This window comes from Mycosarcoma maydis, chromosome 10 (genome assembly GCF_000328475.2).
Source record: "Mycosarcoma maydis chromosome 10, whole genome shotgun sequence".
Classification (NCBI taxonomy): Eukaryota; Fungi; Basidiomycota; class Ustilaginomycetes; order Ustilaginales; genus Mycosarcoma; species Mycosarcoma maydis.
This window is the reverse complement of record NC_026487.1, coordinates 461,447-475,181: the sequence shown is the minus strand read 5'-3', so window position 1 is coordinate 475,181 and position 13,735 is coordinate 461,447. Positions and strand designations below refer to the sequence as shown.

General features: G+C 53.0%; 5 protein-coding genes across 5 annotated transcripts; 3 read left to right on the top strand and 2 right to left on the bottom strand.

Moving 5' to 3' along the window:
- Nucleotides 1–117: 117 nt before the first annotated feature.
- On the bottom strand, nt 118–1,257 carry UMAG_11734 (putative rRNA methyltransferase NOP1; the record flags this gene model as incomplete). Its single annotated transcript, XM_011392048.1, has 2 exons — nt 118–1,124; nt 1,248–1,257. 2 exons carry the CDS (start codon nt 1,255–1,257, stop codon nt 118–120), a joined length of 1,017 nt encoding a protein of 338 aa, XP_011390350.1.
- A 1,011-nt stretch (nt 1,258–2,268) lies between these two features.
- Nucleotides 2,269–3,806, top strand: UMAG_03803 (gamma-tubulin; the record flags this gene model as incomplete). The annotated part of the gene is made up of 3 exons (XM_011391940.1): nt 2,269–2,309; nt 2,394–2,757; nt 2,847–3,806. The coding sequence occupies 3 exons, from the start codon at nt 2,269–2,271 to the stop codon at nt 3,804–3,806; spliced, it is 1,365 nt and encodes a 454-aa protein (XP_011390242.1).
- A 695-nt stretch (nt 3,807–4,501) lies between these two features.
- On the top strand, nt 4,502–6,607 carry UMAG_03802 (TATA-binding protein-associated factor TAF6; the record flags this gene model as incomplete). Its single annotated transcript, XM_011391939.1, has 1 exon — nt 4,502–6,607. The coding sequence occupies one exon, from the start codon at nt 4,502–4,504 to the stop codon at nt 6,605–6,607; it is 2,106 nt and encodes a 701-aa protein (XP_011390241.1).
- Nucleotides 6,608–10,836: 4,229 nt separating this feature from the next.
- UMAG_11733 (putative Sm-like protein LSM2) lies at nt 10,837–11,569 on the bottom strand (the record flags this gene model as incomplete). Its single annotated transcript, XM_011392047.1, has 5 exons — nt 10,837–10,862; nt 10,974–11,076; nt 11,167–11,227; nt 11,380–11,477; nt 11,567–11,569. The coding sequence occupies 5 exons, from the start codon at nt 11,567–11,569 to the stop codon at nt 10,837–10,839; spliced, it is 291 nt and encodes a 96-aa protein (XP_011390349.1).
- A 334-nt stretch (nt 11,570–11,903) lies between these two features.
- Nucleotides 11,904–13,226, top strand: UMAG_03798 (putative tryptophan--tRNA ligase; the record flags this gene model as incomplete). Its single annotated transcript, XM_011391938.1, has 1 exon — nt 11,904–13,226. The coding sequence occupies one exon, from the start codon at nt 11,904–11,906 to the stop codon at nt 13,224–13,226; it is 1,323 nt and encodes a 440-aa protein (XP_011390240.1).
- Between the last annotated feature and the right edge of the window lie 509 nt (nt 13,227–13,735).

Genomic DNA, 13,735 nt, shown 5'->3' with positions numbered 1-13,735 from the left:
ACAAAGAAAAGAATGCAGAGTGAGAGCGTGTTGAAAGAAGCACAAGATATACTACAGAACCAGAACCAAGGGAAAAGAAACGAGACCAGGGCGACGAGGTAGGTGATGCATCGCACCTTATGCCTTGTGGCGCTGGTATTGAGCGACAAGCATGGCATGGTCACGCTCGTATGGCTCGAGCGTAAGCTGCTCGCGTGGCTTGAACTTCATGCCTTTCAACTTGTTGACTTCGGCAGCAAACACGGCCTCGGCGGGTGCTGTCGAGTCGATACAGCTGGCCTTGATCGAGATGAGTGCGTGGCCCTCGTTCTTGAGGAAGGATTCGGCGTTGTGTGCCACGATACGCGCCTGGTCTGGCTGGGCAACGTCGGCAAAGATGACGTCGACGGTGCCAACGAGCATGCGATACTTGTGAGGGTGTCGAGCGTCCTCAACGATGGGGATGACGTTGGTACGCTTCTTGGCCATGTTGATCAGATCACGTCCCGAACGGTGCGAGAATTCGACCGCGTAGACGATACCTTCAGGGCCGACGAGATCGGCAACGTGCGAAACCGAGGTACCGCTGGCAGCACCAAGGTAGAGCACCTTCTTGCCAGGCGCGATGTGAATGTTGTCCAGTCCACCGAGCACACCAGCAGCAAGCTTGGATCGGAAAGGATTCCAGACACGGTATTCGGTCTTGGCCGTTGTGCCATCAGCACCGGCACCGGGCGTCTCGACCGAGATGCGCTTCTCGCCGTACACCGACTCGCCAGGGGCAATGTTCTTGGTAACGAGGAGCATCTCCTTGCCCTCTGCGACAAAGATACCGGCATGTCGATGAGGCTTGACAATGACGTTGGAGCCACCCCTAGCACCGGGCTTTCCACCGCCGCGTGCACCGCCACGACCACCTCGGCCGCCGGGAGCACCGCGGCCCCGGGGTGCCCCTCGTCCACCACCACGTCCTCCGCCACGACCACCGGGAGCACCTCGTCCAGCTCCGAAGCCACCGCGGCCGCCCGCTGCACCGCCACGACCGGCACCAAAGCCACCGCGACCACCGCCGGCACCACCACGTCCACCGCCGAAACCGCCACGTCCGCCACCACGGGCACCGCCGCCACGACCTCCGCGATCACCTAATTTGAGTCAACACAGCGAGTAGAGCCAACACAGATAGTCAGTATTCACTGTCTAAACCAGAACTACGGATTTAGCTCGACTTCATGGCAGGACCGTCCATGATCTGTCTGGACACTTACCGAAAGCCATGTTGAAAAATGTAAGTTGCTGTTTTTAGTCTGTTGTAGGCTAGAGAAAAGCCGACAATCGGGCTAATATGCTGTGTTGAATAGGAGCGGTTCCTTCCGATGAGTGTGCTGTCTTCAAGCCTATAAGACGAAAGGAAAGATGATGCCGGAGATGATGTATGTCGAGAGGTTAAACTAGGATGGAGACGTTGCCTGGAAGAGCTCTGTATACAGCAACGAGCAGCCAAGTGGAAAATGCAAAAGTCGACGACCCGCAAGCTTCTTTGCTCCCAAACCATGTATCTGCAGGCTTGCTTTCCACCCTTTTTTTCTCCTCCTCCTCTTCTCCTCCTCCATCCGCGTAAAGCTTAGTTGGCAGAAAAAATTCTCGGATTTCGAAATTTTCTTCTCGTGCGTCTGCAGAGGACCAAATTGAAGAGGCACAAGCCGACAGAGCAAGAAGCCGTGTGCTGCTGCGATCACGAAATAATCGTGAATATGGCCTTACAAGCAGTCTGAGTTCATGAGTGTTATACCACGTATTTCTGTGTTTCGTGTTTGACCTTCGTGCTTTGGTCTTCTCTGTTTTTGGCTTTCCGCTCGAATTTTCGGTTCCGTTATGCTTAAATCGGGCTGCCATGTCGTTGTATCGGCGATGAACTGGTGCATACTTTCAAGGGTTCATTGCGCCGCGCGACGCGTGAAGCTCGTGGCTCAATCACAATTCTGTTGCTAAGGCTGCCTCTCGCTTGTTTGAAGCTGGCGTCAGGTAAAAAGTGCAAACCAACACCCAACCGCATTATCACGATGCGCTTCGAGCTACATCGTCTCCACGCACTATTACCTAGAATCGTCTATTGCTGTTCGTGTCAGACACGAGTCTACCGCATCCAACGTCCATTGCAGAACCGAGTAAAGCTCGGCTTGTATTAACCTCACGCCATCGTTGCAAATTTTCGTCGCGGCTCGGCACTACATCCAACCTTTCTTATCACGGCGCTCCAACAAGCGCAACTGGCAGCAGCTCGTCAACATGCCCAGGGAACTGATCACACTTCAGGCCGGACAGTGTGGGTGAGTACATGTTCTTTTCCACTACTACCTTGAACGAGTGAAGAACTTACCCAATCAACCTTGTGTTTGGTGCATCTATTTCAGTAACCAAATCGGATCGCACTTCTGGGAACACCTGTGTCGCGAGCATGGCATTGCCAAGGACGGAACTTTGGAAGAGTACGCTGCTGAGGAGCAAGGTGGCGATCGAAAAGATGTCTTTTTCTACCAAGCAGACGACGAGCACTACATTCCAAGAGCTATCCTGGTAGATCTCGAACCGCGAGTCATCAATAATATCCTCTCAGGGCCGTACAAGAACCTGTACAACCCAGAGAACATTTACAGCAGCAAGACAGGGGGTGGCGCTGGTAACAATTGGGCGCAAGGCTACGCGGCCGGAGAAAAGATTGCGGATGAACTCATCGAAATGGTAGATCGAGAAGCCGATGGCAGTGACAGTCTCGAGGTGAGTAGCCTTTCCAGACCGTGTGCCAAGGCTTAATGTAAAGCTGACCCATGTCTTCCCAACCGTCTCTTCGACCGACCTCGCTTCAGGGCTTTATGTTGATGCACTCCATTGCAGGAGGAACCGGTTCTGGTCTCGGCTCTTTCCTGCTCGAGAGACTCAATGATGCTTATCCCAAAAAGCTCATTCAGACCTACAGTGTTTTCCCCAACTCAGAGGAGATATCCGACGTTGTAGTGCAGCCGTACAATTCGATTCTCTCCATGAAACGTCTTACAAACAACGCCGACAGCGTCATCGTTCTCGACAATGCAGCTCTCAGCAGGATCGCGACGGACCGACTTCACCTCCAGAACCCCAGCTACAGTCAAACCAACCAGCTCGTTGCTACCGTCATGGGCGCATCCACCACCACGCTGCGTTTCCCAGGATACATGAACAACGACCTTGTTGGAATGATTGCCTCGTTGATCCCGACACCAAGGGCACACTTCCTCATGACCTCTTACACACCTTTCACATCCGACAATGTCGAACGAGGCAAAGCTACCATGAAGACTACAGTGCTCGACGTGATGCGTCGTCTGCTGCAACCCAAAAACCGCATGGTCAGCACGCTCGGCGCCTCGAAATCCAGCTGCTACATCTCGATCCTCAACATTATCCAAGGCGAAGTTGACCCACGAGACGTTCACAAATCGCTGCTGCGCATTCGCGAACGTCACCTTGCCAGCTTTATTCCATGGGGACCAGCTTCGATCCAGGTCGCTCTGTCCAAGCGAAGCCCGTATGTGCCCAGCTCGCATCGTGTCAGCGGTCTCATGCTCGCCAACCATACGGGTATTGCAAGCCTTTTCAGAAGAATGGTGGATCAGTACGACAGGCTCAGAAAGAGAAGCGCCTTCTTGGATATGTACAAGCGCGAGCCCATGTTTGCCAATGACCTGTCCGAGTTCGACGAGGCTAGAGAGACGGTGGCCGAACTCATGGCTGAGTACAAGGCGGCAGAGAGCCCAGATTATATTACCGGCCAGCCAGACGATCTATGATGTCGTTTTCAGATCGGATCCAGGAAACAGTCAACAGCCTCCCACATACCTATACCTGACTTGGTGCGCGCATGGGATTCACGTCCATCGTGGATCTTCAGTGGCCCGGACGAAGCTGACTTGAGCAGCAAGAAGCGTTTCTCGTGTGAGCTGCTCACCAGCTCCTCGCGTCACCTTTCGTTTCTTCTGTATTTGTACCATGCTCATCGAAACACTGTTCTTCGTTCAAAGCCTCAGCCAGACCAATCCTTCAGCGTAGTGGCTCTTTCTGTCTGCCTTGTGCCGTCGCTCTGACAAGCGCATGTGTGGGGAGAAATTCTCCAGATGGCTGTCAGTTTGGTCAAGGAAGCTCTACGCGACTCGTGATTCTTAGCACGCGCTATTCACGATTTCTTCTGAAACCTTGAGCAATCCGAAAGCCATCCGCGTGTCCATCTTTTGCGACACCTCACGACTATACTTTCAACAACCTTGAACCAGTCTCTCTCTCTCTCTCTCTCTCTCTCTCTCTCTCTCTCTCTCTCTCTCTCTCTCTCTCTCTCTCTCTCTCTCTCTTTGCCTCTGCGGCTCGGCATCTCTGCGAACTCGTTGGAATCTCCACAGCAGCTACAGGACAACGAACGCCAAACGCACATCCACTTCAAGCGTGCGACGCCAGATCAAAAGCTGGCGCTTGCTTCCAGCATCGATCAACGATGGCCCCTTCGACTAAAAGCGGCGCCAATGCTGCAGCCAGCAGCTCGACGTCCAACACTACAGCTTCTCTTGGTATCGGCATCTCTTCTGCCTCGACCGGAGGTGCTGGTGGCAGCATTGGTCTTGGACCCTTAGCTGGAGTGCCTGCCTCCGTCTATCCAACAGACACGATCCGAGATGTCGCCGAATCTCTCGGTATCAACAGTATGAAGGAGAGTGTCGCCGCTGCGCTCGCAGCCGACGTCGAATACCGCATCCGCGAGATCGTTCAAGACGCAGCGAAGTATATGAGACATTCCAAGCGCGACCAGCTCAAGACCATCGACATTGATGCTGCGCTGCGAGCACGCAACATCGAGCCAATCTATGGCTTCCTTCCTTCCTCGTCAGGGCGTTCCAGTGCTAGCGATCCATCACGATATACTGCAGGTCCCACCTTCCGCCGCGTTCAGACAGCTTCCGGTGTGCCGCTGCACTATGTCGAGGATGAGGAGATTGACTTTGACAAAATTTTGGAGGCCGGACCCAGGATCGGTATCGGTCGTGGCGTGGGTTGGGGAGCTCACTGGTTGGCAATCGAAGGTGTGCAGCCTGCTGTACCGCAAAACCCATCGCCGATTGCCATCGCAGAGGCGAAAGGCGTCTCTGGCTTCATGGGACCCAGCTCAACACAACCGACTACGGCTGCACCGGCAGCCAAGGCCGTCACTGTTGCTGGAGGCGACGGCCAGGCGATTGCCAAGCCACTCGTCAAGCACATTCTATCGCGTGAGCTTCAGCTGTACTACGAAAGGCTCACAAAATCCATCGTCAGCCCACCTCCAGAAGCAGATGAAGATCTGGAAGACGAGACCGAAGAATGTGCTCCAGCCATCAGGACGGCACAAGATCAAGATGTTGAGATGGGCTCTGCCAGCTCACCCAAGGATCAGATCGACGCACCTCCAAGGCCGACCGTCACGCTTGCCAAGCCACTGAAAACGTTTGCGCAGAAGGGCTCTGGCAACCACGTTCGAGACGCTGCTCTTGCCAGCCTTCGCGGAGATCCCGGTCTGCATCAGCTTGTGCCGTACCTCATCCAGTTCGTTGGCAGCAAGGTCATCGAGACCCTGCGCTCTCCTTCCCAAGACGATACAGCGGCAGCGTCGGACGGATCGTCAGCAGCCATGGCTGTGCGCGAAAGTCAACAAATTAGCACAGCTGACAATCACATGCTTGGCGTGCTTCTCAGCACTGTCCATGCCATCCTGGTGAACCCGCACATCTTTGTGGAGCCGTACCTGCACCAGATGATGCCTTCCATCCTATCGATCTTGCTGACGTCGTCGTTGGCGGAGCCAGAGCTTCTGCGTCTGTCGCAAGGGATGAACGACGGTCACCGGCCGCTCGTCACCGCTGGCCCCTCGTCCTACTCGCTGCGTGCTCATGCGTCGGCATTGCTCACTCATGTCGTTGAAACGTTTGGCTCCTCGTATCCAACGCTCAAGCCACGCGTGGTGGCCACGCTTCTCAAGGCACTCATGACGGGTGTCTTGCCAGGAAGCAGCGATCAAGACTCGGCACGACGCAGCGAGGCTCTTTCAGCTCGAGAACCTCGAGCCAGCCCAGGGACTAAGCTCGGTGCGCTCATGGCACTGCGACGTCTTGGCAAGGCAAGCTTCCGCACAGTCCTCTCCAACTCGACACAGCTCAACGCTAAGCTCAGCGACAGCGCACAACCGACCGAGACAGCAGCAACACCGCTTCGTCTGCTTGGCGAATGGATGCAGTCGTGGGAATCGGGCTCGCTGCACTCTGGTGATAGCAATCAGCAACTGCGTGCGCTGCAGATGAAGCCCGTTATTAACGAAGTTACGGGCGCACTGCATGCTCTGCTCCCACCCTTTGTGGCACCCAACGCTGAGCTTATGGGAACGATCGAGGAGCGAAACCAAACGCTCGCATCAACGTACGGAGAGTACTGGATGGAAAAGGTGATTCGAGCAGACGGCAGGGCAAGGGCTGCTCTCGAGACTGAACTAGGTATGCGCACTAGTGCCGGCGGCTCAGCGCCCAAAGCTGCAGACGCAACCACATCAACCCGTCAAGTGAAACACGAGCCGTGATTCGTGATTGGATTCGTGATTGATATGCTGTCCCACCCACAGGTTGGATCTTGTACTTTCCGCTTCTACTGTATTATCACACCGACTCTCCATAAATCACGCCCGCAAAGTGGGCGCCTTGAACATCAATTTGACCTTCATTGGCTCACCAGGATGTGTGAACGCTTTTTATTACCAGTTCAAAGTACCTTTTAATTCATTAACTTAGACTTAGATGGCTCACGCCCTCGTTACGCGGATCCACCAATAGATGCGTGATAGCGGCTATTATACAACCGATCTCGATCTTCAGCATGCTCTTATGCTCCATGTATCCAACACTGACTTCGAACACGACCCCGACCCGAAAACGATAGAGGAAACAACGGTTGATGACCCATACCAGAGCGACCATGGGGGGAAAAGAGGGCGAGAAAAGGTAACCCGATATAATTCAGTGATTCAGAAACAGGGTTAAGAGATATGAGGTGACAGAGGGGTGCAAATGACAAATCGGGACAATAAATTCATCGTGAAAGTCACGAAATCACGAAATCACGAATGTATCGTCGCAAAGGCGAAATCGTGAATCGTGAAGCTCGATCGTAATAACGTTATATACTTTGTAAGAGCCTGTTTACAATCGTAAGATATACAAAAATGTGCCAAACAAGCCAGCGAAACACGCGTTCGTGACTCAGCACAGACCTTATGCGTGTATTCATAGCTTGTTCGCCGTCCATGCATATGAATACCATTGCACACCATCAACATGCCGCCAAAACGCAAGCGAAACAGTGTACCCGACTCCATTCGAGAGAAGATTGTGGACCTCGTGTTGCACGGAGGCCACACCAAGGCTGAGGTGGCAAAACGATATGATTACCCGTATACAACAGTGGATAGTATTGTGAAGAAGTTCGAGATTACAGGCGAAACGGCGGCACAGCGCAAGAAAGGGGGCGCCCACCGAGGCAGCCAACTTGGCGAGCAGGAGCTTGGCCTCATGCTGCACTACATAGCTGAGCATCCCAACGCTACAATCAATGAGGTCAAGAATCACATCCGCAATGAGCGTGGCCTCTCCCTCTCAGTGTCGATGGTCCAGCGGTGCCTGCGCGACCGACTGCACCTTACGCTCAAGAGAATCAACGTCGAGCACGATCGCCATAATAGTGCCGAAGCGATCACTAACAGGCAGCAATGGACGCAGGCACTGCGAGCCCGCGGCGAGCTGCTCGACGAGGCTGTATTCCTAGACGCAGCCAACTTCCACCTGCAACAGACCCGCAGCTTGGGCCGGGCTCGAGCTGGCGATGGAGCCACGCAAAGCGAAGCACCCTACAAGGCTCAAAATCTCTCGGTCCTAGTGGCCGTTGACCGGCACGGCATCCAAGCCCGCCTTGTCAAGACCGGCGTTTGGAATGCCCAGAGCTTCCTTACCTTCCTGCAGGAGGAGGTTTTCCCAGTTCTCCAAGGCCAGCGCCGCACAATCCTGCTGGACAACGTGCGGTTTCATCATATTACCGAGGTTGTCTCAGCAATTCAGAACGCTGGACACCAGCCGCTCTTCCTCCCGCCTTACACGCCTTGGTTCAACGTTGCCGAGCGCGTATTTGGCAAAATCAAGCCGTATGTCAGCCGTCGAAACCTGCGGGAGACCGACGATATCAGGCAAGTGATCGATCAGCAGCTCAGCACAATCACGCCTGAGTCCTGCGTTGGCTGGATTCACGAGTGTCACTGCTGGATGATGGTTGCCGAGGCAGGCCATCCCCTCGGCCCCGAACACGATGCTGCCACCGCTGTGCTGCGTCATGGCCTTGTCGCAGAACCCTAGCGCCATCGACCCTCACATCCTTTGATTCACTCGTGTATGATAGTCGCACAGCAATTATAGTGTTTGAACATCGTCATTGATACTTTTGCGATCTTAGTAGCGCTTTCCAGGTCAAATGCAAGTTCACAATAATATTGTGCAGGAGCTACGATAACAAGGGCTCATAGAGCACTACTCTTCTGTGTAGTGCAACGAAGGATATCACATCTGTACTATCAAGTCTTACAGTAACATTCAGGCAAAGTACGATCCTTGTCGGCCAATGACGATGTCATCTGAAAAAGAAACATAGAGGGCTCATGCTGCGGGGGGTGCGCATAGCGTCTAAGTGAAGATAGTTGAAGGGTGTAGATACAGTTATCTTAATCCTAAGGCTTTTCTAGAGATGAGAACGGGACTTTATGTCCTTATGGTTTGGGGCGTCTCCTTCTGTGGAAGGTGACACGGAATGCCTCTGTTTGGCTAGAGCCCTGAGATGCTACGCCAATGCGGTTGCTGCCGCGGAGTCCCAATGCCGCGGAGTTGCTGAGCCGCTGAGCCGCTATGCCGCCAGTTCTCACTTCAACTAAGGTTGCTCAAACTCGCAGGTCTTAGGCGGTGTGTAGAACTTCTCGCGCGTATAAGTCAAGGAATTAGTCAAGAGTCAACTATGGGAGGCTTGATTCACGATTTCACTGGAATCGAAGCACCTAGACATGTTAACTCTCGTCTTTACTGGTTATGCAAATTGGTCCTATGTATCATTCTCGAACGTTCCCAAAAGTGGTCGCGCATCTACAATCACGAATCACAGAATGATCTACGACAATCCACAACGGTTGTGTGTGAAAATTCTCACGCTACTGCATATTCAGGTGCTGTTCAGACTCGAGTCGGCGCGCACGCACGTCCTCATCTATATTCAAAGAAACCCGTGAAGACTGCTCTGGTGCATGTGCTGGCACCCACTCCAAAGCTCGGGCGGAAGGACAGAGGAGGTGACAATTGGCAGGACAGCCCATGAATGTAAGGACCGGAGGGAGGAAGAAAAAGCACATAAATACCAGCCTCATGCCCACATGCCCTTCCTTCCTTTCCCCATCCCTCTTGGTAAGCCTTTTGTTCGGGTTCACGGCGGCCGATTTGTAGGTGAAGGGGGGGTCCGGTCCGCTTGGGTAACGGGTCGTTATACACTTAGAGATTGGGTTATGTCGGACCCTTTCCTGTTCAAGTCCCATCTGTTGGGCAAAGTAGCGCAGAGCGCGCGGTTCGTTAAGGGCACGAGTCGTTAAAAGTACGCTGAGTTTGGGTTTCGTGCACCCACTCTTAGCCATGTCCCTCGTTGGCGCAGACGGCATGATGGCCGAGCGCACGATTCGTTTAGGGCACGGGTCGTTAAAAGTACGCTGAGCTTGGGTTTCGTGCACCCACTCCTAGCAATGTCCCTCGTTGGCGCAGACGGCATGATGGCCGAGCGCAGAGCATCGATCGACGCAGTTTCACACCGTCGTATCAAATACTGTAGGCATGATCGCCTCAAAGACAGGGATACCCAGCGGTTCCCATTAATAACCCGCACACCGGTGCGGCTGACCTGAAATGTTCCATTGGCAACTTTCGCAAATCACAGCCCTTTCGTGGGGTTAGGTGACGTTTCTTCGCAAGTCCTCGACGTCTTCAAATACTTTTTCTTCTCGATCGCTTCTTCGTTGGATCAAGGCAATCTGATCAGTTCGACGCGCGGTGCGGCTGGTCGAGTTGCGAATCTGATCTTATACGACGGGCCGATGCCCCTTGGAAGGATAGTCCTCGATGGACTTCAAGACTTGCAGCGGATACATCCTACTTGACAGGGACGAATTCCGTTTTGGGAAGGCGCTGCCTTCGCTCCTCCGCGCCCGTCCTTTCAAGACGAGTGGAGCGCGTAGCGCTTTATCTCGACGTTGCCGCATGTCATATTTGAAAATCAAAACCAAAAACAAATGTCTATCGTGTGCGAGCGTGTGGTTTACTTTTTAGGCGTTATGATTCGAACTATATTCAGGCCAGCACACGTCGATGTGTACAGAACGGACTTTGTGCCTCGATGCGAGAGGATCTTCTCGTCCTCTCCAGCAACAGAACAGAAGAGGTTCGAGTTTTATCACTGAGCCTGTTATGAAGTATTGCGTGCTGATCCTATGGCGTGTGAAGGAGGCCAAGCTGCACTGTGAATGGGTCATGTGGTATACAATGCAGCCATTTGATGATCTGGTGATGCGACTGAAGCGATCATACAAGGTCGAGCAGTGGGAGGCTCGACATGTCAAGGTATTGCATCTAGGTTTGCGATGGTGTTGTATTATACAATAATATAGCGTGCAGTTTGGACACCGGATTGAGACTTCGGTGATGTGCAAGTGAGAACGTGTGCTGACTTCTGAAAGGAGTGTTATCGTTTGGCCTGGGAAGCAGCCTCTGTTAGCAGACGGTATAGGTGGGATTGAGTGCAATAGGGTCAGTCAAAATGATTGGATGGAGAGAGGAACTCTGATCGGATGATAGGTGAAGGCAAGGAAGTGAACGTACCCCTTCTTGTGGCGTCCTCGAGCAATTGTGTGTCGACGGCAGCGGCGGGGATGTGTACGTATCGTACGACGGAGCCTCGGATGAATGCTGACTTGACAGCCATCTGCGCAGAGAGAAGGGAAGACGGAGAGGAGCAGTTAGTTCTTGCTGCAATCCAACAGAGCGTCCGCATTGGGGATGTTACAAGGCTCACCATGTGCGGGTGCTTCGCTTCATCTAGTACGCGAATATTGTCAATCTTGAAGTTCAAGAACCTGTCGTAGGGGTTATAAGCAGTGGTGGCGAAGTCGTTGACGGAATGATGAGGATGGACCCATATCAAGGCAGAGGAAGCAACGCTGGTCATCAGCAACATGCTTTCAAACGCGTGGGCAGGTGCTCCTCGACCATATGCAGAGCTACTCACTGATCAACACTCTTCAGGGTGCCCTGAATAGCGAGGTCGTTCTTGAGCTCGATTGTCACCTGTTGACCTGTGAGAGTCTTGAATGCCGAAAAGATGAGCTGATATGGTCAAGTGGAGGATGTGGAAGACAGGCGTCGTCAATTAATGTGACCCTGCCAATGCACACTTCTTGTATACTTGCACCTACCATCTTGAGAAACTGATGCTGGTCGTGTCGGTGTGGAAGGTGTGGAAGGGCGAGAAGGATGAGATGCAAGTCGATGGGATCACAGATGCCATAGTTTAGCGGATGCTGTCGTGTTCGTGATTGCTGAGACTCACGACTGGCTCCACTCAACTTGGCAAGATGGGGCCTCACGTGACGCAGCTCCTTGGCGACATTTTTTGCGGCAGCAGCGCAGAGGAGTTGAGAGTGCCGAATTTAGACCTGTTTTTTGTCGCTTTCTTCTTACAACGGCGCACTGACTCGATGTTCAAGCATTCCACCTCACCAACACCACTCACACGCAAATTCTTGCACAAACATGACTGCTGAGGACATTACACAAGGCGTTGCAAACACTTCGCTCGAAGCATCCGTCGCCGCTGCCACCGAACAAAAGGTCACACCGTGGGATGTCGAAGGCGCTACCGTCGATGGTCAGCAGGTTGCCATTGACTATGACAAGCTTGTTAAGGACTTCGGCACTCGCAAGATCGACCAGGAACTGCTCGCGCGCTTCGAGCGATTGACTGGATGGAAGCCACACCCTCTTCTGCGACGGGGCAGCTTCTTCTCACACCGAGAACTCGATAAGATCCTGGACCGCTACGAGCAGGGCAAGCCATTCTTCCTTTACACAGGGCGAGGACCAAGCTCGGACTCCATGCACCTGGGACACCTGATCCCCTTCCTCTTCACAAAATGGCTTCAGGATGTCTTTGACTGCCCCTTGGTCATCCAGCTCACGGACGACGAGAAGTTCCTCTTCAAGCCAGCGCTCAAGATCGAACAAGTCAAGGACTTTGCCTTTAAAAACGCGCGCGACATCATCGCTTGTGGCTTCAAGCTCGACAAGACATTCATCTTTTCGAATCTCGACTATGTCGGCGGTGCCTTCTACGCCAACATTGTCCGCATCTCACGTATGATTACCATCAATCAATCCAAAGGAACTTTCGGTTTCACGGACAGTGACAGTGTCGGCAAAGCACACTTTGTCTCGATCCAAGCGGCACCATCGTTCTCCAACTCGTTCCCGCAGATCTTCGGCGAGAAGCACGACATCCCATGCTTGATTCCCTGCGCTATCGATCAGGATCCGTACTTCCGTCAGACGCGTGACGTTGCCTCGCGTCTCAAGTATCCCAAACCGTGCCTGATTCACTCCAAGTTCTTCCCCGCGTTGCAGGGCAGCCAAACCAAGATGAGCGCCTCGAACGAGAACAGCAGCATCTTTATGCATGATACACCCAACCAGATCAAAAACAAGATCAACAAACACGCGTTCTCTGGTGGACAAGAGACCGCCGAAGAGCAGCGACGATTGGGAGGTAATCCAGACGTCGATGTCGCTTTCCAGTACCTGACGTTTTTCCTGGACGATGATGCCGAGGTGGAACAGATCGCTAAGGATTACAGATCCGGTGTGTTGTTGACGGGCGAATTGAAGAAAAAGTGCATCACGGTGCTGCAGAAGGTGGTGAGCAATTTCCAGGAGAAGAAGGCTAAGGTGTCGGACGATCTGATTCGAGAATTCATGAACAAAGAACGTAAGATCGACCCAACAATGCCGGCTGCAGGCTCGACGGCAAATGTGCAGCGGGAGCTGTCAAAGGATACCGTGATTGCTTCGACCAGTGCTTAAGGTCTTTTGCTTTGTGGCTGTTTCACCGAGTCCTGAATGCATCCATACCATACATTTGCGTTCCATCCTTTTGTGCTGCCTGAGAAGTCGAGCTTCATGGACGGCAAGCTTGGTCGTTGCGGGTTTTTGATCGTTTCCTTCCGCTTTGTTGAGGGGCCGGCCCGGCAAATGACATGCTTTGGAAGAGTACTTTATAGTTAAGCGTACTTAGCAAATAGAAATCAACATGATGAAAAAAGAAGGCGGTTTTATTCGTCTTCAAAAAATTCACGATTCGTGATTGCATCTTGCCCAGTTCACTGTTCTGTCTGTCGGGTGTTAGATTCGACTGAGGGTACATTTCACTGGCGAATCGTGAATGCGTCAGCGTGGTGCACGGTGCAAGGGTGCATCACAAATCACGAATACAGGGCGCGCCGCCAGCTTTTGGGCGTTGGGTAAAAATGGTCCGCGACTGGCGAGTTGGATCGTAGCATCTGCAGCAACACAAGAGGCAACACCAGCAGTAT